Source organism: Ammodytes marinus (genome assembly GCF_949987685.1).
Source record: "Ammodytes marinus genome assembly, chromosome: 1".
Classification (NCBI taxonomy): domain Eukaryota; kingdom Metazoa; phylum Chordata; class Actinopteri; order Uranoscopiformes; family Ammodytidae; genus Ammodytes; species Ammodytes marinus.
In genome coordinates this window covers 27,495,285-27,516,330 of record NC_137230.1, presented here as the reverse complement: position 1 = coordinate 27,516,330, position 21,046 = coordinate 27,495,285, and the positions used below count along the sequence as shown (strand labels likewise).

General features: G+C 39.0%; 1 protein-coding gene across 1 annotated transcript in view; it reads right to left on the bottom strand.

The window, feature by feature from the left end:
- Window positions 1–21,046, bottom strand: part of LOC307251404 (uncharacterized protein) — a gene marked incomplete at its 3' end in the record, with an annotated part of 75,233 nt that overhangs the window by 12,946 nt on the left and 41,241 nt on the right. The window contains exons 9-14 of the mRNA XM_080028771.1: window positions 20,583–20,757; window positions 12,322–12,442; window positions 11,217–11,380; window positions 10,933–11,035; window positions 4,970–5,116; window positions 1,985–2,119 (exon numbers count right to left, since the gene is read on the bottom strand). Coding sequence (XP_079884897.1) covers window positions 1,985–2,119; window positions 4,970–5,116; window positions 10,933–11,035; window positions 11,217–11,380; window positions 12,322–12,442; window positions 20,583–20,757 — 845 coding nt within the window. The remainder of the gene's footprint in view (window positions 1–1,984; window positions 2,120–4,969; window positions 5,117–10,932; window positions 11,036–11,216; window positions 11,381–12,321; window positions 12,443–20,582; window positions 20,758–21,046) is intronic.

The window sequence follows — 21,046 nt, the reverse complement described above, 5'->3', positions numbered from 1 at the left end:
AGAATGGCTAATGTAGGACAGGGCATAACTAAGGCCAACTCCATGTTTAATGATGATGAATATTTCACTGCTCACTCCTCCTCTGTCTCTTTTTAAAATTCTACTTGGTAACAAACCTTGAGCCAACTGCTTTCATAGGAGACTTAACACCTGTTTAACCTGCAGAAGAGCCAAACCATGCTGAAGTAATTAGGACATTCAAAGGCTTTTGGTTTGCATGCATGACTGCACTCCAGCCTAAAGTTAAAAAATAGATGGTTGTTTAATTGAAGATGTCAAATGGCTGTTAACTTGTACAGGAGCTGTTTCCTGTCCTGCTCCTACAGAACTACTGAAGGCTGTGACACCTTTGGGTGTGTGAGAAGATGATAACCAAAAAGCATCGAAAGAGATAAATACTTCATAAACTACCTGGGGGTTTGGCTGATCAACTCAAAACATTATTTTAAAAACTAAATGTTTGAAGCAAATGCTCATTCACAGCAAGCAACAGCCATTAGTGAAAAGTATACTGTACTTCTGGTTCGGATCAATTGTGACATATTTAGACCAAATGAAAAAAATGTATTTGCTAAAGGGCATGGGAGAAAGAGCAAGGACAAAACGTATTTGCAGAAGTCGTTCTAATTAGGCGTACATTGGAAAATGTAAACACGCAAATCAACATGCTACTTCTATGCAGGGAATCGCTGAATTTTATATATTGCTGTCCATTTTCTTTCTCTATCATGGTCGCTCTTCCACTTCCAGCTGCCTAACTGAAATGCACCAGGCTTCAATGTAAACGAAATAAACTTTGCACTTGAGAAAGTGCCATACATGCTCACTGCATGTCAAACTATGTGAGATGGGTATAGAAATATGTTGGTCACAATCTGTGTCCGACTATACAATATAAGTTTGGAGGCCTGAGAGATTGTGTAATGTATGCCTGGTTAGACAAAAGAATATCAGAACAGTAAGATCATTGATTTACATTTTACAACTTACAACATCAAGTCAGTTAGAGTATTCTGCAATATATCCAGTTTAATGTAGGTACAGAACCTACATGAAATTTAATGAATGTATGAATGTAGATTTTGATATTGTAGAAGTAGTTGTATGGGTGTGTGTGTGGGTGTTGTGTGACAAAGGGTAGGCTATGAGGATAGGAGAACGATTGTCAGATTTTTTTACGCAAGCTGTCTTTGGAGCCCACAACTCCCTCTCTAAACAGGCAGTCGCTGGATGTGCGACCTCCGTTTTTCGATTGACAGGCAAAAACGTGGTATACTGCAGGGGCCTTAGGACAGACAGGCGCAGATAATATTTCCCACGTTCAAAATGTCACGTGTGATCGAATGATTTCACATCCCCATTGCAAATGGCTAGGAACGGTGTACTGTGAGCTGCAGTGAGGAGAGTGCGTGTGTGTGTGTGTGTGTGTGTGTGTGTGTGTGTGTGTGTGTGTGTGTGTGTGTGTGTGTGTGTGTTGTGTGAGTGTCTGAAATAGCTTACAGACTTCCCTCTGCTTTACACCCTGGGGATATAAAAGCTGTGAAAACAACACAAATCATCAGATGAAACTGACATAGGGGCTTGGGATGGTTTGTTTCGAAGAAGAGACTTGTTTTACTTTGAAAAATATTAAGTTGCAGATTTTTACAGAAACATAATCTATAATAAGAGCAGTAGGAATAGATAGTTTAAGGGGCCTTTGGGCATGGAGACTACAAATGAAGGAAAACGGTACATTACAAACTGTAGGCAGGTTTTAGGAGTCTGACTCCAAACTAGGGACTAAAAGCCACATTATCTCTGCCTCGGCTGCTTCAATTTTGACTATTTTCAAAAAAACATTTCTCTCTCACCAAGCTCCCTGACTTTATTGAAGTGTAATTTTGAGTCGCTGCGGTACCCAATTAAAATTTTGAGATGAAGGCACGCCACGATTCTCAGCAGAAACCAGGGGAAGCAGCGGGACCTTTTTGGAACAACTGACCTTGATTACAGAGGGAGCCGAAGTAGCCGGAGAGACATTCGCAGTGGCCGGTGATGTGCTGGCAAGCCCCTTCACTGTGGAGACACTGAGGACACGACTGGCTGCAGCGATGGCCGTAGAAACCAGGCGAACATGCTGCGGAGAACACACAAGCCACTGTTAGAAGGATGCGGGTTAACAGCACGTGTTTTTGTGTGTGTGATAGAAAGAGATGTCCGTTTCCGAGTCTGAGGGAAACCTTTGATTAGTTCTTTGATCACTTTCCTAATGGATTTCAGGGTCCACTGATTCCCATTTCAAACAATGTTTTAAAGCTCCACATATATGAAAGCTTAATGTCGACTGTGTCCACCATGCCTATTTATATATGTGTGTGTGTGTGTGTGTGTGTGTGTGTGCGTGCGTGCGCAAGTGTATCTATGCCTATGTTTGCCAGCCCGTATACTCTCCTCTCCAGGGTTTGCCACCTGTTGGCTGCATTAGCTTTGCATTGAATTCCTTCCACCACAGATCCTCCCTTTACACATCTTCCGAGGGCCTTTAATTTGCTTTAATTGATGTTACTTTAAGTGGTGAGACAAGCTGGTGTGGGCCGGTCTACAACTTGTCTTACACTAGAGAGGATTTTCCTAATTAAGATAATTGCCTAAACTGTGAACTGAGAGTCCTTAAATGTATCACTGATGCAGAGGCAAGCAAGAAGAAAACAGGTGTGTGTGTGTGTGTGTGTGTGTGTGTGTGTGTGTGTGTGTGTGTGTGTGTGTGTGTGTGTGTGTTACATATGCACATCAACATAAAAAGAATGCTGTCAGACAGACACACTCAGTGTATTCACATTGTGGGCACCATCAACAAGTTGCCTCAGGCTGTTAAATAGATTATTTTAAGTTCTCTAGCCAAATAGGACTTTATAATAATGCAGTGATGTGTCTTTCCACTTGATGTTTTCATTAGAAGCTGCTACTTGGATGTTTTATAATCGATTGTTGCTAATAGAACAGAGTGAGGAGGAATAAAATGTTTGATAAGAGATTCGTTAACGTCAGAGTTTAACAAATTATAAAACAGGAGCCAGATCCAAAATAAATCTATCTCATCAAGCCATACAGTATTACAACCAAGTGAACACATAGCCTGCTGATTGGTCTGGTATCTACAGCTGATCTCGATATATTAAGTCTTAAAGTAAAAGGAGAAGAAGCTGACTTGGTGCAGGAGATACTTTCAAAATCAAACTATGCTTAAAGAAGGTCTGCAATCTGCATGTATAAATAGAGTCAATAGCAAGCTTAATATAAATGTATAGTGAATGTTAGCTAGTTGCTACATTTCCTAGTTACTTTGCTTGAGTTTGCGTTACAGTCTTTTCCACAATATGTCGGTGGACATTATTTCCCCATTATGTTAATTTGTTGGCTGCATTTTTTAAGTTCTTTTGCAGGTACATTTTTATCAGATTCATGCTGAGTACTTCAAAAAGCTTTTGAAAATGTTTTATGAGCGAGCAAAAGCATTCCGATTGTTTTGTTTTAGACTTCAAGGATTTACACTACAGGATCTAAAATAATTTTTTTCAAACTACATGATCAGAACTTGTAATCTAATAAAGCCTTCCTCAGACCAATTTCCCTTTTCAGTTTCATGGCCAACAAGATGAAATAGTGCATGCATATCCAAGTAAGTGGGAGCTTGTTTCTGAAAAAGATTGATAGAAAATGAAATATAAATCCTTGTTTCAGCTTAGTGACACATTACAATGTAACACATGGCAAATTTTGACATTACACATTAGAGATGGGGAGAATTTACCTCAGCCTGTAAAGGAGCATGTTATCTACCGACTGATCTGAAAGCAGGAAAATCATAACTAAATCATTATTATTTTTGTATTAATGATGCATGAACATGCGGCTGATACAACTGGTACTGAAAGATGCCCTTAAAGTTTAAGGCAGGTGTGAAAAAATGCTGTAAACTAAGAATGCTTTAAAAAATGTTATGTTTATTTTTTTTATCAATTTAAAGAAAAGCTTAGTGAGGGAACAAGGTAGTTATACTGGATAAGCAAGGTCTCTCCCACACAAAGATGTCAAAGCAGACTGGGGTTTGAAGATGTGCTGCTCTTTTGACAAAGCACAAAGAAACGGTCAACATTGAGGATAGTAGAGGCAGTGGTCGGTCAAGAAAACTTGAAGTGCAGCAGATGGGGCAACTGTGGCTCAGGTGGTAGAGCGGGTCGGCCAATGATCGCATGGTTGGCCCGCCCTGCCACTTGTTGTTGTGTCCTTGGGCACTTCACCTGCTTTGCCTCGAGTGAACGTAGATAGCCTGCTATGGGTGTATGAATGCGTGTGTGAATGGTAACGTGTAAATGAGAACAGGTCTCCAATGTAAAAGAGTCTCAATGGGGTATAAATAAAAGTTGGTAAAAAAAAAAAACACACACATCATGATTATTTCCCTTCAAAATCGGAAGATGTCCAACAGTGCAATCAGCTCAGAACTGACAGAAACCAGTGGGGCCAACGTACATACATCTACTGTCCGGAGAAGTCTGGCCAGCAGTGGTCTTCATGGAAGAGTTGCAACCAAAAAGCCATACCTCCGACATGGAACCAAGACCAAGCGACTCAACAATGCACAAAAACATACAGTAGGAACTGAGAACAGTAGATGTACCTGGGTCCCACTGCTTTCTGCTAGTTCTGAGCTGATGGCACTGCTGGATTTAGATTTGTCCTCTGTTCATCCACTGCATTTTTGTTAATTTGTGGAAAAAAACTATTTAAACTTCCGTTTTTGAAAGCATTCTTAGATGCCTGCAGTTTTCACACCTTTTGCACAGTACTGTCTATAAAGTATACTTTTAGTTCTGCTATTGTACATTTCTGGATTTGTGTTTTTTTTTATTCCACCACTGCACTGCAACCACGGTGTACAGTGTGTGTGTGCTGAAATGTATCGGTGTGTCAAATGTTTCTTTACTTCGTCTGCAGTTGGTGCCGCGGTAGCCGGGAACGCACACACAGGTTCCGTCCTCCGGGGAACAGGAGCCTCCGTTCTCACAGGTGCAGCTGTAGGAGCAGTTGGGTCCCCAGCGTCCCTCCTCACACACACTGTCACAATGGACACCTGCAAAACACACACAGACACACTTTATACACACATTTGTAATCTAAGGTAAATCTAGAGACTTTATCAAACTGACTTCCAGAAGTTTCAGAAAAATGTGTACAAATGATGCAAAAAAGTGTTGGTGAGTCTTAAAGCTGGGGTGGAGGATTTGGGGAGAAAATGGCAGTTGGGATAGAGGTTCGAATCCAAATACCTCAACCGCTCCACTTCTTCTCTTTGGTCCCTCCCTGACACACTCTACACCAACAAAGTCGTGCTAAAGTGAATGGACAGTCCTAACAGCCAATAAGAACAGAGAATCGGAGCCTTGCTCTGATTGGTCAAAATGTACAGCTCATGTTAATTTTGACCAATCAGAAATCACATACCCCAGCTTTAAATAGCAAAAGGCATTTTAAACACTTACTCAAGCTCAAAAGGGGAGGAAAGAGTGTTAAGGAAATATTAGAGGCGGAATGTGAAAGATAAGAGAGACATATTGCTCGCAGGACTTAGAAAAACTTGTCCATGCATTTATTTTTAGTAGACTTGACTACTGTAATAGTGTCTTTGCAGGCCTTCCAAAACAATCAATCAGACAGCTTCAGCTAATTCAGAACGCTGCTGCTCGAGTCCTCACTAGGACCAAAAAAGTAGATCACATTACCCCAGTTCTTAGGTCTTTACACTGGCTTCCTGTCACTCAAATAATTGATTTTAAAATATTGATGATGGTCTACAAAGCCTTAACCCTCTGAGACCCACTGTTGTAAATTTGCAACATCTATTGAAAGCTGTTTTGTAGTCATTTTCCAGGACTAAATGTACACAAATACTACATATTCCAGCACTCCAGACTATACAATGTATCAAATCACCAATTTCAGCGGGAAAATATTAATATTGTAAGAACAGCAACATTTCAAATTCAAACAACATGGATGACTCCCACTGAGCTCCCAGCTCTCTCTGTTGGATCAATTTTAACAATTTTCCAAGTAAGTACTTGACCTTTAATATTTTTTTCCTGTATTGTAAAGTTGTTCTGTAACATATTACTTCAATAACCAAACTAAAAAAGTTAAATTTACATGATTTTCAGTGATTTCTTTTAATGTTGCAAAAACGCAACACTGGGCTTCAATGGGAGTAATTTTTCCAAACAAAAGGCCCAATCACTTATCATGAGTAAATTGTGTATTATTTGTGTTTTAAGCTAAAGTTCACTAAAGTTTAAGGTTTAAAGTCATTTAGTTTTATATAAAACTATATAACCTTAAACTTTAGCCTAAAACTATAACACAAATACAAAACTTTTGTTTTGAAAAATTACTCCCATTGAATCCCAGTGTTGCTTTATAGTATAATAATTTACAGTATATACATGTGTGAGATCTGCAAAAGATAAAAAGGGTAACCCTAACCCTAACCCCTAAACCCTAACCCTACCCCTAACCCTCTAACCCTAACCCCAACCCTAACCCTAACCCTAACCCTACCCCTAACCCTAAACCCAACCCTACCCCTAACCCTAACCCTCTAACCCTAACCCACATTCCAACAAAGGAACCTTTTAACCCAAACCCTAACCCCACCCTAACCCTAACCCTAACCCCTCTAACCCTAACCCTAACCCCAACCCTAACCCCAACCCCAACCCTAACCCTAACCCAACCCTAACCCAACCCTAACCCTAACCCATAAGGACCCACGGTGACATCCAGGTCACACACACTTTGAATGTCCCAAAATTACGTATACGTCACATCGGGCCGTGAGCCTCAAAATAGTCAAAAAAATTTGGAGTGACGTATTTGTCACAATAACAAAAATGGTAATAAGCTAATCAATTAATTTTAGTGTTTCATTTATTTTGAATTAATATATGTTCTTTTGCTAAATTCAAAGTACATTTGAACAAATCTAAACAAAAATGAATGACAACACATTGTAATATTAGGGTTAAAAAAAAAATTTTGGATAATATTTTGGATGAAAAAAAATTAAAATTTCCAAATAAAATAAAAATAAATGAGAAAACATCAGAAATGTGTTCTATGTGGTCTACTTAGTCTGTGTTCCATCCCTCATATTTTTCCTATAAGTAGAACTGGGTGCGGGTTCTTATGGGCTAAATTTGTAACCACTAAGACCCGTTGTTGCAATTTTGCAACGTTTTCACAAAATCCTCAGGAATTATAATTTTTTTTTTTTAAATATATTTTCCTGATCAGAGGCTTGCTAAAACAATTTTAAAAAGGAGAAAAAAATCCTACATCAACAAAATCAATGCTTGGGTTTCACAGGGTTAAATGGTTTAGGGCCAAAATACATTACTGATCTGCTGATACGTTATGAGCCGCCCAGAGCCCTTAGGTCGTCTGGGACAGGTCTTTTAAAAGTCCCTAGAGCTAGGACTAAACATTTTGGTAAAATGTTTTAATTCTTTTATTTAAATGTTGTATTTTTATCCATGTTTTAAATTTGTTCCTTTTTTTTGTTTTTGTTTTTGTATTTGTATTCTTTATTTGATTTTAACCTTGTGAAGCACCTTGAGTGGCCCTGTGCCTGAAATGTGCTCTATAAATAAAATTGCCTTGCCTTGCCTTGCCCAGTTAAAGGGTAAGGGCTGGCAATATTCTCTATTTTTGTTTTCGTCAATACATCTGACATCTGATTATAATATTTTCTACAAACAAACAAACAAACAAAAGAAGCAAAAGCCTCACCGGTAGTATTGTTCTCTTGTTGATGTTGTTGTTGTTGTTGTCTTTTGTTTGTTATTTTTATGCAACTCGTACTGAACAATTTACAAAACATATGCACCAAATATAATATTTTACAGTTGAAGAATGAACTTGTCAGCGCCCTCTGTTGGACAAAATATGTAATGGAGTTAAACTACTGCATGAACGTACTGAATATCTTTATCGTTTTATTTTTTTAACAAATGCACAAATACCATTATATCCTTGATAAGCTGAAATCAGCCAAGACTATTTGTCATGATGGTTGGGGTGTACTTTCGATCAATCAATCACTGATATCGACATTCAAAAATATGCAAAGTATCTAACAATATGTTAAAAATCAAAATCAAAATCAAGATGTTGTTGGCCTATTGTACCCACTTAATTATGTTTGCACATGTAAGAAAAAATTTCAGTTTTATACAAACTAACAGTTTCTATAAACTAACATTTTAGTCAAAACCTTAAATAACCCACATTTTGCCCCAGACATTTTGCCCTTTAATCATTTGCGGAAGTGTCTCCTTCTTTCATCAGTCTTGCATGTGTGTATACAGTATGTGCCTGTCCTCAGAGGCAGAAGTCTGTCCACACATAGCTGGCTTGTAGAACGGATCAGAGCCCTTACTGCTCAAAGGGGACAGTACGAAGACTGCAGTGCCCAAGAGACTAATGTTGCATTAATTCTTAGTTACACTCACACACACCAATGCAGTAATATGCTTACCACCACATATACATAAAGAAACAGTCAGAAAGTGGGAAAGTCAGGCAGCCCGACAGATGGACAGAGTAAGAATAGTGTATGTGCCAATACTACAGTATACCTACCTCCTCCTGTCTGCAACCTGGCATATCTCCAGATCATTAGAAACTTCCTTTGACGCAGAATATGAGGGAATATAAGAGTAGGGCAGCGGCAGCCATTATAACTCAATTAATAAACTACCTCTGTGCCACAAAGTGGGTACAAATCAGAGGCTCTATTAGCTAGTCAGTGAAGTCTAAACAACTGGAGGGAGAGAAAGGTGAAGTATGAGATGGTGTGACCAGGATATTAGGCCAAAGAACATCAGATGTATATCATATACAGTGTCATGTTGTTTGATAGAAAAAGTTCAGTCTAGATGTACTGAAGTGTATTACTATCACGATCCTCTTCATAAACACCTGCTGTGTCCCAGTTCTAAACTAATACTAAATTATTTAGGATTTTGAGTGTGGAGTTGAAGGACAACGTCCCAAAATGCATTTATTACAGAAAAGGAAGTAGGTGCTAACACAAATTAGACAGTTCACATATTGTATTCTTCATTTTGCAACTGAATTAGATGAGGCTGCCAGAGTTGGATAATTCATTGGTGCACATTTGATATTTCCTGTTTTTGTTGTTTGTTCTGTTTATGATAACTGCATCAACACTACAGTATTAAGATTTTAAAAAGTATATAATGTATAGTAATAGCACAGTAGTACATAAGTTAAACAATTATCAAGCTAATAACTGAAAAACTCTCACATACACAGCTGAAACAGTGTTTCAGAGAGAGAGAAACACTTTTGTGTAGCTTCTTGTATAGATACATTTTAATGGAAAGCAATTACACAATTTAACGTGTCTTTTTGGGTTTTCAGCCCCATGGGGAACATAGTAGGTCACAGGAGAAGTTTTAAGCAGAATGTAAGGGCTGCACTAGAGAAGTTTCAGCTGATACACATAGTATTTTTATTTCATCTTTATGAAAATAATCCTTTGATCTCATAGGACTAATTATCATGCATGGTCAACACTTCAGCTGTAATTACACAGACCTTTGAATAACTTATTCAAACTAAATTAATTTAGAAACTTTTAACTTTTGGTCTTAAAATTGAAATTAAAGTTCCTCATTTCAATTCAAAACCAGTTCCCCTCTGGCAGTGAATCAAAAATATATATCATATTGATCATTGCTTATCCTGACTCTACTGATAGAAATTCAACAAGGAAAATAAGCAGCGACTTGATCCTGACAATTATTAAAGTAAATAAAAAAATAGGGCACTGCTGCTTCTGAGGATGTTGATTTACTGTTAAATTTTTTTTTATTAATTTTGTGTTGTGACGTAAGAATCTGAAACCAAATCCAAGTCTCACTTGAAAGGTGCTTCATCCACTGGGAACTCTTGTAAACCTATATTATTTATAAGAGCTCGGCTGTAAAACTCATTCAAGCCTGAATCTCCATCAGTTTTAGAATTATAGTTTGATTTTGTTGCGTGTCATATTGATTTGTTGTCATGGTGTGGCCAGCACTGCCTGCCTCTTCCTTTAGACTGTTTTGCCTTCACCGTCCGAGTGTGTCACGTTCTGGTAACTTCACCACTGCCTCACCTGCCCTCAAAGACCTCAATTCAGGTGCTGCATGTGGGCTCAGAAGGTTTGTCCTCCAAAGGTCCTAAAGGGAAGTCTAAAAGGCAATCTACAGCAGCAGCATTATGGAACTGTTTCAGCACTGTTTCAGATTAACTGACAAAACCTCTTTTTTATTCAATGCTTTACCTTATTCATTATTGTGGACATCTGTTATTACAAATGTATCAAATGTAGGTCATGTCACTTGGTTACGCATCCAATGTATCAAATGTAATTGTGGCAGAGGGTTGTGGTTAGGGTGCCAGCTGCTGATGGAGAGATGGGAGTGAATCAGCCAGGCATCAGACAAGAACCAGATATTTAGAGACAAACAATATAAGCGTGATGGTGACGTGGTTCTTGCAGTGAGCAGGGTCTGGGGACAGTGTAACTGCAGCTCAACAATCACAGAGAGAATCGCCTAAAGGTGAAGAGACTATAGGTTTGTTTCATTTCCCCCTGTTTGGACAGGAGTTTTGTTTTTGTCTCTTAGAAAGGCAGTATTAGTGGGAAGCTGACAGGGCAGTCACTAAAATACATTTATTTGGCACTCTCTTCCTTCCATCATGTCTACCCTGTGCTTCAGCAGTGTTTCACAGTAACAACCCACACTCTGTAAACTATATATACATTAATATACATCTTAGTATTATCCAAGATAAGTTCCAAACTGTTGCTGCATAACTCACCAGTCCAACCTGCAACACAGCGACAGGATCCAGACACTGGATCACAGCCATCCGAGTTGACACAGTCACATCTCTCTCTGCAGTCTAGCCCATATGATCCCTCCTAACAACGGCAGAAACAAACCAGACAAAAATATATAAAAGCACTTCAACTCTCTGACCCTATCTGCAAAAACAAAATGTCACACACACACACACACACACACACACACACACACACACACACACACACACACACACACACACACACACACAAAGGATGACTGACTGCCATTAACACTCACAGGACACGGTATGTCGCAGTATTCATCCCTCCAGCCAGGGGAGCAGGTGCAGGTTCCGTTGGCGGGGTCGCAGGCTGCCTCGTTGGCACACTGACACGTCTGATTGCAGCCGAGTCCCCAAGTACCACTAGAGCACGGGATGGAGCAGTCCACACCCTGCCAACCTGGTCAGAGACACAGTCCAAAGAACATCAAGTCAATTTAGTTTATTAATAAACTATAATCTTACTTAAAGGTGGAGTGTCTAATGTAGAAGTTTTTAAGTGTCATCTACTGGTCAAAGTTCTGGATTTGTGTCTGCCTGTCCCGTTCAGAGAATTCACAGAAGCTACTGTGGCCTTTGAGGATAAGAAGCTTGTTGAGGATTGCACAGTGTGAAGACCGACATCCAACTGTTCTAGCAAAAAACTTTCAGGCCACAGGCCCTGTACTCTTGTGTTACATACATATATACATGGGCCAGACGTGGTGATGGAATAGGCCGGGGGGTCTGGGACCGAGTAGTTCCTCTACTGTTTCTCCACTTTAATTACACAATTACCCCGCAAGGTTCAATGGGGCATTAATATTTAAAGATGCTGATATTGTGAGATATTAAAATACAAAAACAAAACAAGACAAAGTTCTGGAGATCGTTAAGGTAAGTACTTTTCAGTTTTGGGTAGTCATGAGTTTTCTGGAAGAAGATCCAAATGGCTGATTAATAAGAAAAGCTTTATCAAATAAAAAAAATTAATAATAATTTAAAACAATCTAACAATTACTGTTATAGGGAATTACACAGAACCTTTTAAAATGCAATACATTGCTAAATTGGTTTGGCTTGTTATCCTGCCCAAAAACAGTGTTTACTTGTTGCCCTTTGTGTTGAAGAGTAGCAGTTTTACGAGAGAGACATTTTCCTTTTGAACCTCTTACCTTGTTCCTTTTAAATAACTGTAAAAGAGGTATAATTGTGCAACATATCTCGAGGACTTCACCAGCTGTATGTTACACTAAAAAGGTAATTTCCTATGTACAGTACTAATACCGCCTTCAATCTGCTGATCAACATAAAGGAATGATTTCTAACAGTGTGATGGAGGATCATGGAGCTGAACTGAACCTTCTCTGCAGAAGCAGGAGCCGTCGATGTGCCCGCAGGAGATCTCGTTGTTGCAGGAGCACGACAGAGTGCAGTTGGTCCCGTACAGGCCTGTAGGACAGCTGATAGAGCAGTCGTCACCCTGAACAGACACAAAGAAAGTCCAACTGATGGCAATGGAGATGCTCACACACTACAGTATTAGGTGTAACAGACTGATCACGTTTTCTCATTAGCAAGTTTTCTACTTTCATTTATTACATTTTCCATATATCACCTCTAGTGTCCTATTCTAAAACCACAAACATCAGATCAATTTATGATTTACATTAAATAACAGTCCAGCACCCAGACCAAAGACAATTCTAACTATGAAGGCAGACATCTCTCTGTGTGTCTGTGTGTGTGTCTGTGTGTGGTGTGTGTGTGTGTGTGTGTGTGTGTGTGTGTGTGTGTGTGTGTGTGTGTGTGTGTGTGTGTGTGTGTGTGTGTGTGTGTGTGTGTCCTCTGAGCTTCTTGCCATCTATTACTTTATCTACATCTCACTTGGCTGGAGTGTTGCTGAGTATGAAAAGGAGTGCAGTGCTGAGTGTGAAGTTGTTTGGATAAGCTATTCTCCAGAAAACTGCATAAACCCGTTCAAACCAGCTGGCGATTTCTGTGTCTTATCTGTACTGTTAAAGTATCGATGCTTGGAGTAGCCAAAAAGGACAAGGGTGCGCCGCTTCCGTAACAGTGTGAATAGAAGCACTTCAAAATCTGAAATCTGAGTTTGAACTGTGAGGAGACGAAAAAATTCCACAAGGACATGCTCGCTACTTTCTACACAACACAACAAACACACAATGCATTGGGCTATTATTAACAGATGTGACAGTTTGACTCTACACCTGTTGGGCTGCTAAATAAATAAACCTAAGGTGGTGAAGGTGTTTTATACGTTACAGTGAGCGGAGCTCTAATGGCCACCACCGTCATGCTGACTGCACCCCTCATTCACTGTCTGTGGTTCTTTTATTTTTCATGAGATGGTCCACTACCACTATTGCACCACTACCACTGAATGGACTGGACTCTGTTTGAAGTATTGGGACTGGATTGAGTTTTCAAGCACCATCTCCCCCTTAGGGTTCATCTTTAAATTCATTATAATCCCACGACTGCCTTAAACCTGATGGCATAGACGCGGCACACAAGCACATGCATTATGGAGGAGAGAGACGGCCATCACTTGTGGCGTCCCCGCAGAGAAACATGATGTTTGCTCTTGTCCAATCAATAGAGGACATGGTCAGCCCAGCTAGAAAGACAGCTTGACATTCGCAGGATGTCTAACCTTATTCTGCGTTGTTAACATGCTGTGTGAAAGCGAGCGTCGCATGAAACCTGAACCACGCTACCGCATTGATCAGGACCTTCAACATATACAACTGTGCTAATTAAAGCTGCCTGCTTCCAACCTTGCCGCCTTTAAATCACTATTAATCTAATATTCACAAAGCCAGCCAAATGTGTAAAGACAGGAGATGCCTTATTAAAAAGTTGGCGAATTGAGGACTTTTTAAAAAACGGTGCTGTTAATAAACACTGTGTGTGTGTGTGTGTGTGTGTGTGTGTGTGTGTGTGTGTGTGTGTGTGTGTGTGTGTGTGTGTGTGTGTGTGTGTGTGCCCAATAAGGAAAATCATGAGAATATCCCAGGGGAAATAGCAAGTAACAAGTGACCCCTGGCATAATAAATATGTGTGAATCGATGGATCCTGATATTTTTTTTCATTCAAAGATGTAGTATTGAGTTTTTTCCAGCTGTTGTTTTTATTTTCTCGAATCTCAAACAGGAGATAAGAGCCAAGGAATAAACTGGTTTAATCTTATAACGTATTCAAGCGGGATTGAAGAAATATAATTTCAATAAAAAAATGTTAAGGCTGGAGGAACAGTTATTAGATCAACAGGCCATTTGGCTTATAGGCTTATTAGGCTCACATCCTTTGGACTGCAATAGCAAAAATACAACCATACAGCCTCCAGGTGTTCGTGTGTTTAACAGTGTGAGTGAAGAACAAGAGGAACTGAGCAGAAGATTACTGAACTAACCTGGTCAGATTAAGGTTACAAAAAACAAACATGTTTTTCTTACCGAGCCCTGGTTGTTATCTAGCGTTTTCCTGTACTCACTGTAATACATTGTGAGTCACAAACACACAGTAATTACTCTTAGAATAATCGGAATCAAAGCCATTGGGTCTTAAAAAAAGGCTGAAAGATTTTTTATCAGTAAATTATTTGAATGCCTCTCATGAGTGCAGTGTTTCGGCTAAGTGTGGTGCGCCTATCCTGAGGTCACTGGGTCAGGCCTCGTTAATGAGGACATCTTGTCTTGGTTGGTTTTGCTTTAATCCTAAAAGAAGGATTGATTATACAGCATCACAGTTAAGATTAGAGAACAAGAAAAAGCAGAACCTGGGGCCAAAGGAGTAATACAATTAAATAACACATTAAATTCTGTTATCTAGAAGCATGCTGGCCCACAGTACATTAAACAGACATGACATCATTTTATTTTGAATGTTTATTTTTTTACCAGTAAAATGTTCTGGGCAAGAATGTATTTCATTCAGAAAGAGGAAATAATATGAAATACTAATGCTACAGTCTCAGATTAGTAATATTACAATAAGGAGTGATAGGAAGTGATAACCATCAATCATAGTCAGGCAGAATGGAACATGTAATACACTTTATCCTCTTCACGTCTGCTGATGGTGTTGGATGTGTCGTGCAACCGACTTTTATGTAGAAGGCCGGAGGGAGCTCAGGTCACTAACGTGTGTAGAAATGTTTTGGGTTGCAATAACTGAGGAGGTGAATGTTGTGTCCCCAGAGGTAAAAAAAAAAGGTTTGGAATTAAAGTTCATAAAGGAGGACAAAGACCACCTGTTCTGTCAGCCCAAGACTCGCTAAAATGACTTGACACACATCCACAAAAGGGATATTTCCAAGAAATAAGGGTGAAATTGAAGACACCCAGCAAGGGCTTTCGCACAGAGGTCATATATTTTGAAACAATGAAAACCAAAACTGTTACATTTCAATATGGACATTCTCCTGTCATTTATGTTAAGCTAAGAAGGGACCACTGAATATTTGAACTATGACAATAATGATAAAGGTTGAAAGTGCATCAATTTCAGGGTTTTTAAATAAATCTGGCTAATTCCTTTATTAAATTAGCGGTTTTAAATGTTGTTCTCTACTAAAGCCTTTTTTTTGATGAATGAGTTTATTTATTCTCTGTATTCGGTTAAAAGGTGTGTGATTACATTGTATAGGAAAGCCAGTCATCTTTTAACCTGCCTTTCTTAGATAAGTGGAATAGTGTGGAGCCATTGGTAGGATTGTGTATTGAATCAACCACAAAACAGACAAAATGGGCCTCCACTCATAAAACAACTGCTCCATAGCAACTCAACAGGGAAGCAAAATAATAGATCACACACATATTCAAAAAATGTCCCAGCGACCATAAGGCTAATACATACTGTAACAATACCTAGACTGAAGGTCTGATTTAGAAAAAAAGTGTAAATAACAGAAGGAGAAAACCTTCTGTAATTCTTTCATTTTCTCTGAAACCAACACAACATAGAAGTAAAGATCCGTAGTGTTGATTGCCAACTTTAGCCCAGAGTTGCACATGTTTACAGATATTGATCAATGTGTCCAAAGTGGTGACAATACCACGTATAAATTCTGTTTAAAGCTGGTTCCTTGTCTGCACGGTGACACGCGGAGTACCAAACTGCGAGATACAAGCACAGCATAAATTCTTCGTTAAATCAATAACACTCGGCTGAGTGCAACATCTCTCTGAATTCCTCTGCTATAAACCAAACAGACATTCATTCTCAGCACTCATCCTACTGAGAATCCCTGATGCTCTTGGTCCAATTATCAAAGTCCTTGTCATCCTTCTACTCCTAGGCGTCTCATCTCCGCTCTAGGTTTAGTCACTACAAGATCAGTCAACTCACCAGGGGGGGGGGCAGCTACTGCTTCACACCAGTCAAGAACCGAGCATACGCTGCTCCTTATTGCCTGGCCTCAATCTAAAAATGTACCTTTGATTTGACTGAGAAAACAAAATAATGAAGTGTTGTGTTTTGTCCCACAAAGCAATGCACAATAATAAGGGAGCAACATGTGGAGTAGTTGGAACTTTAAAACTAAGTGAGAACATTTAAAAAATATATACAGTCATATGAAAAAGTTTGGGAACCCCTCTCAGCCGGCATTATAATTGACTCTGCTTTCACAAAAAAAAGATAAAAGTGTTATGTCTTTAATTTACCAGGAACAGCTAAGTACTGGGATGTTTTCCAAACAAAGATTTTTTGAAAAGCAGTATTTGGTTGTATGAAATAAAATAAAATGTGAAAAACTGGCTGTGCAAAAATATGGGTACCCTTGTGGTTTTGTTGATTTTAATGCCTGTAACAGCATGTAAAACTGATGACTTTAAACACACAGTTGGTTGGATTATGTTGTTAAGCCTTGAACCTCATATAATTGTCTGTTTAATCATGAGAAAATTTATTTTAGGTGCCTAAATGCAAGTTGCACTTCTCTTTGACTCTCTGCTGAAGTGAAACAGAATGGGATCATCAAAACAGCTCCCAAAAGATCTGAAAAACAAAGATTGTTCATTGTCATGGTTTAGGGGAAGGCTACAAGAAGCTTTCCCAAAGGTTTCAATTGTCAATTTCGACTTGTCAGGAAATGGAAGGACACAGGCATAGTGGCAGTTAAACCCAGTCATGGCAGAACAAGAAAAAAACAGGAGCGGCATAGGTGGAGGATTGTGAGAATGGTTGCACACAACCCACAGATCACCTCCAAAGACCTGCAAGAACATCTGGCTGCAGATTGTGTATCTGTACATCGTTCAACAATTCAGCGCAATTTGCACCAAAACATCTGCTTTTTATAAAGACCAAATAACTTAATTTTTGTCTCATAAGTCCAAAGCATTTTCTTCCAATATGAAGCTGGCTTGTCTAAATGAGCTTTTGCATACTCCATGCAACTGTATCTGTGGCGTGGGCGCAGAAAGGGCTTCCTTCTCATCACCCGGCCATACAGATGTTTTGGTGCAAATTGCACTGAATTGTAGAACCATGTACAGATACACAATCTGCAGCCAGATGTTCTTGCAGGTCTTTGGAGGTGATCTTTGGGTTGTGTGCAACCATTCTCACAATCCGCCGCATATGCCGCTCTTGTACTTTTCTTGGTCTGCTAGACCTGGGTTTAACTGCAACTGTGCCTGTGTCCTTCCATTCCCTGACAACGTTCCTTACAGTAAAAATTGACAATTGAAACCTTTGGGAAAGCTTCTTGTAGCCTTCCCCTAAACCATGACAATGAATAATCTTTGTTTTTCAGATCTTTTGGGAGCTGTTTTGATGATCCGTTTCTGTCTCACTTCAGCAGAGAGTCAAAGAGAAGTGCAACTTGCATTTAGGCACCTAAAATAAATTTTCTCATGATTAAACAGACAATTCTATGAGGTACAAGGCTTAACAACATAATCCAACCAACTTTGCGTTTAAAGTCATCAGTTTTACATGCTGTTACAGGCATTAAAATCAACAAAACCACAAGGGTACCCATATTTTTGCACAGCCAGTTTTTCACATTTTATTTTATTTCATACAACCAAATACTGCTTTTCAAAAAAATCCCAGTACTTAGCTGTTCCTGGTAAATTAAAGACATACCACTTTTATCTTTTTTTTTGTGAAAGCAGAGTCAATTATGATGCCGGCTGAGAGGGGTTCCCAAACTTTTTCATATGATTGTATATGTTTGCTTCATGTGTGAAATTGACAGCAGTGTTTCAAAGATGCAGTTTGATTGACTTATATTATTCCCTTATGGTACAAAAGTGCACAATTTTGTCCAGCTAGCAAACAAAAATCCTGTCAACATTAGTACATAGTGTAATTTATAGGAATTTAGGACACAATGAAAATAATTGGTGACAGCTGACACAAAACCACCAACAGCAAGCGGTACAATGTAAATTCACAATAGGACGCACGCATTAGGTTAATTCTATTACATTTTGCAGGGTCACTGTGCTCATGTGTCCACATACCTTCTAAAATTGGTTATAATTGCATTGTGTGTTTTTCAAAAGTTATTTCAGTTTATGTGAAGTAGGCCACACCTTTACAAATACAGTAAAATAGTCTGGACATACCCAGCCTTTTAATAGTTTAGAATCATAATGTTATATTAATGTCTTTCTTCCTTCCTTCAATAATGGCTATTTTAACATAGATAAAAATAGTATAATCCAGAGGCCAAATGTATTATTTACGTTTGATATAGTTTTGCCCCAAAAAATTATTATTCGCTTATTAAAACTTCCATTTAGTGGATGTCCCCAGCGTGAATCATGACAACAGAATACTGTTGACCTTTGGATTTAGAATCTTCTTTCCAGTCAAGGAAAGCGTAAGTGACTTTCGATCACAAAGGTGGATACATATTTTAAGAATGTTTTTCTTCGCTCTGGGAATAGCAGTTTGCACCGTTTAAGATTTCTCTTATCCTTTGAAATAGCTCAACATATATTTGACCGTATTTTTGATCATGAGTAAAATATCTCAACAGCTATACAATGGTTTGTCAAACAAAGGCTCTCTAAGAAAGCACATTCTCCATGGAAACAAACTTCTTTCCCAACTGGGGTCGTGCTTGCATGCTGACAGCCCCCAGATATTGGGTCTATATTAGTTTTGGTCAAATGTTCGTCTTATGTGACAAAATGTATTATTTATTATTGTTAGACAGTATGGCAGGTCCTCTCTCTAGCTTGGCTTGTTTTATGTGTCTCCAAGTGTTCTAGGTGTTTTATTCAGATTTTTTTTTACTGCCCTTCTGTCTTTGTTTGTTCATAAATGTTCCACTTTGTGGACCATAAAGTTGACACTGACTTTGACTTTAAAGGACTTCAATGTCCTGACGCAGAAGCCGTAAAGATCAAGTAGGTCTCACAATGATATAGCTAAACAGGGTTTACACACACAGTTTGAAACTGAACATTGTTACAGAGGTCTTGGTAAATGTATTCTGCTTACATACGCAACAGTGACCAGATTTCAATACACTCACTTCGTCCTTTAGGTTGACCTATATCATGGGGTCTGCACCTGCACTAGCCTTTCTCCATTTCAAGCCGTAACACCCTGACTAAACCTGCAGAGTCAACAGCACCCGTTAAATTTACCTAAAAATGTCATAAAGCACGCCCTGCACCTGCTAAGCATGAGCATATTATCTTCACATGTTGGGGAGGAAGAACCGGAACTTAATCAGGTACCACTCCTTCACTGTACATTGTCCAGTAGTATTTCAGCGTACTTCATTTAAACATTCAGTAATTTAGCTACAGCCTGTTCATTAAGAGATGTTATCGAGGTTAACAGCTGTGGAGTAGACACAGCATCACATTTGTTTTGACTAAATTAAAAGTGGAATAAAAATGTTTTTTTGTTGTTTTTTTGCCATTGAAGCTTCTCCCTGTTCTTGCTATACTGTATTTGCTATATATACCTACAGCTGCAGCAATGAAACATATAGGGTTTGGACCGATGTAGGAATGTCTGAAGAGGACGTTATCTCTTCGGTTGATTCATTAGGTATCCTGTTTGGCTGGGCCTTAGCAACAGACAGTTCCTCTTAATCAAATATATTGTGTTCTCTTTAAACAGGGCAAAAGAAAAGTAGGTAGTGAAAACGTCCGTTAATCACTGTTTACTGTCCACAGCAGAAGTGTAGTTGCCAACCTTTTTGGCCTTTGACCACTTAAAAGGAAACTACTGTACTGTGGGTCATCTGATCACATCACATATCAATTAGGGCTACAACTAACAATGTTTTTTCGTCTGTCGTCTGTGTTTCTTTTTTCAATCTATAAAATGTCATAAAACAGTGAAAAATGGCCGCATTAGTTTTATGAGAGTCCGGGATGAAAATGACCTACTTTGTCTGACCAATGGTCCAAAACCCAAAGATATTCAGTTCATTAAGATGAAATAGAGAAAAAGTAACAAATCCTCAAATATGAAAAGCTGGAAGATTGCCATTTCTGCTTGATACACTTGATTAGATGATTCACAGTAAAGTTTTCTCAACATAATCGATATGAATCACAACGCCACTGTGATGTTTGTCACTGGATTTACTTCACATGAGTTGTGTTTTTGGCACTTACTATGAACCCTGGAGCGCACAAACAAGCTCCACTGATGCCGTCACAGTCGGCTCCGTTGGCGCAGGCACACAGCTCTCTGCAGCCCTCGCCGTAGTAACCTGCCGGACAGGTCTCGTTGCAGTAGAGCCCCGCCCATCCTGCTGCACAGGTGCACTCTCCTGACAGAGGGTGACAGCTAGGAGAGCAAGGACACAAAGTGAATATTTTAATCTGTATGTAGAACAGCAACCGTACCCCAATGCTGAGAGGGCACTCTTTATCAGCCTTTTTAGATTTCAGAAAAACATGCTATGGAAAATACGTATAAATAGAAGACTTCTCAACTCATGTCATTACTTCACTTTAACATTTTATATAATTTCTTATATTAATTGAACCTTAACTGAAATAGTTTATGTAAAAATCTAAATCTCAAAAGGAAAGTTTGGTGAATTATGATTGAAATAGTGCAAAAACATACCAAG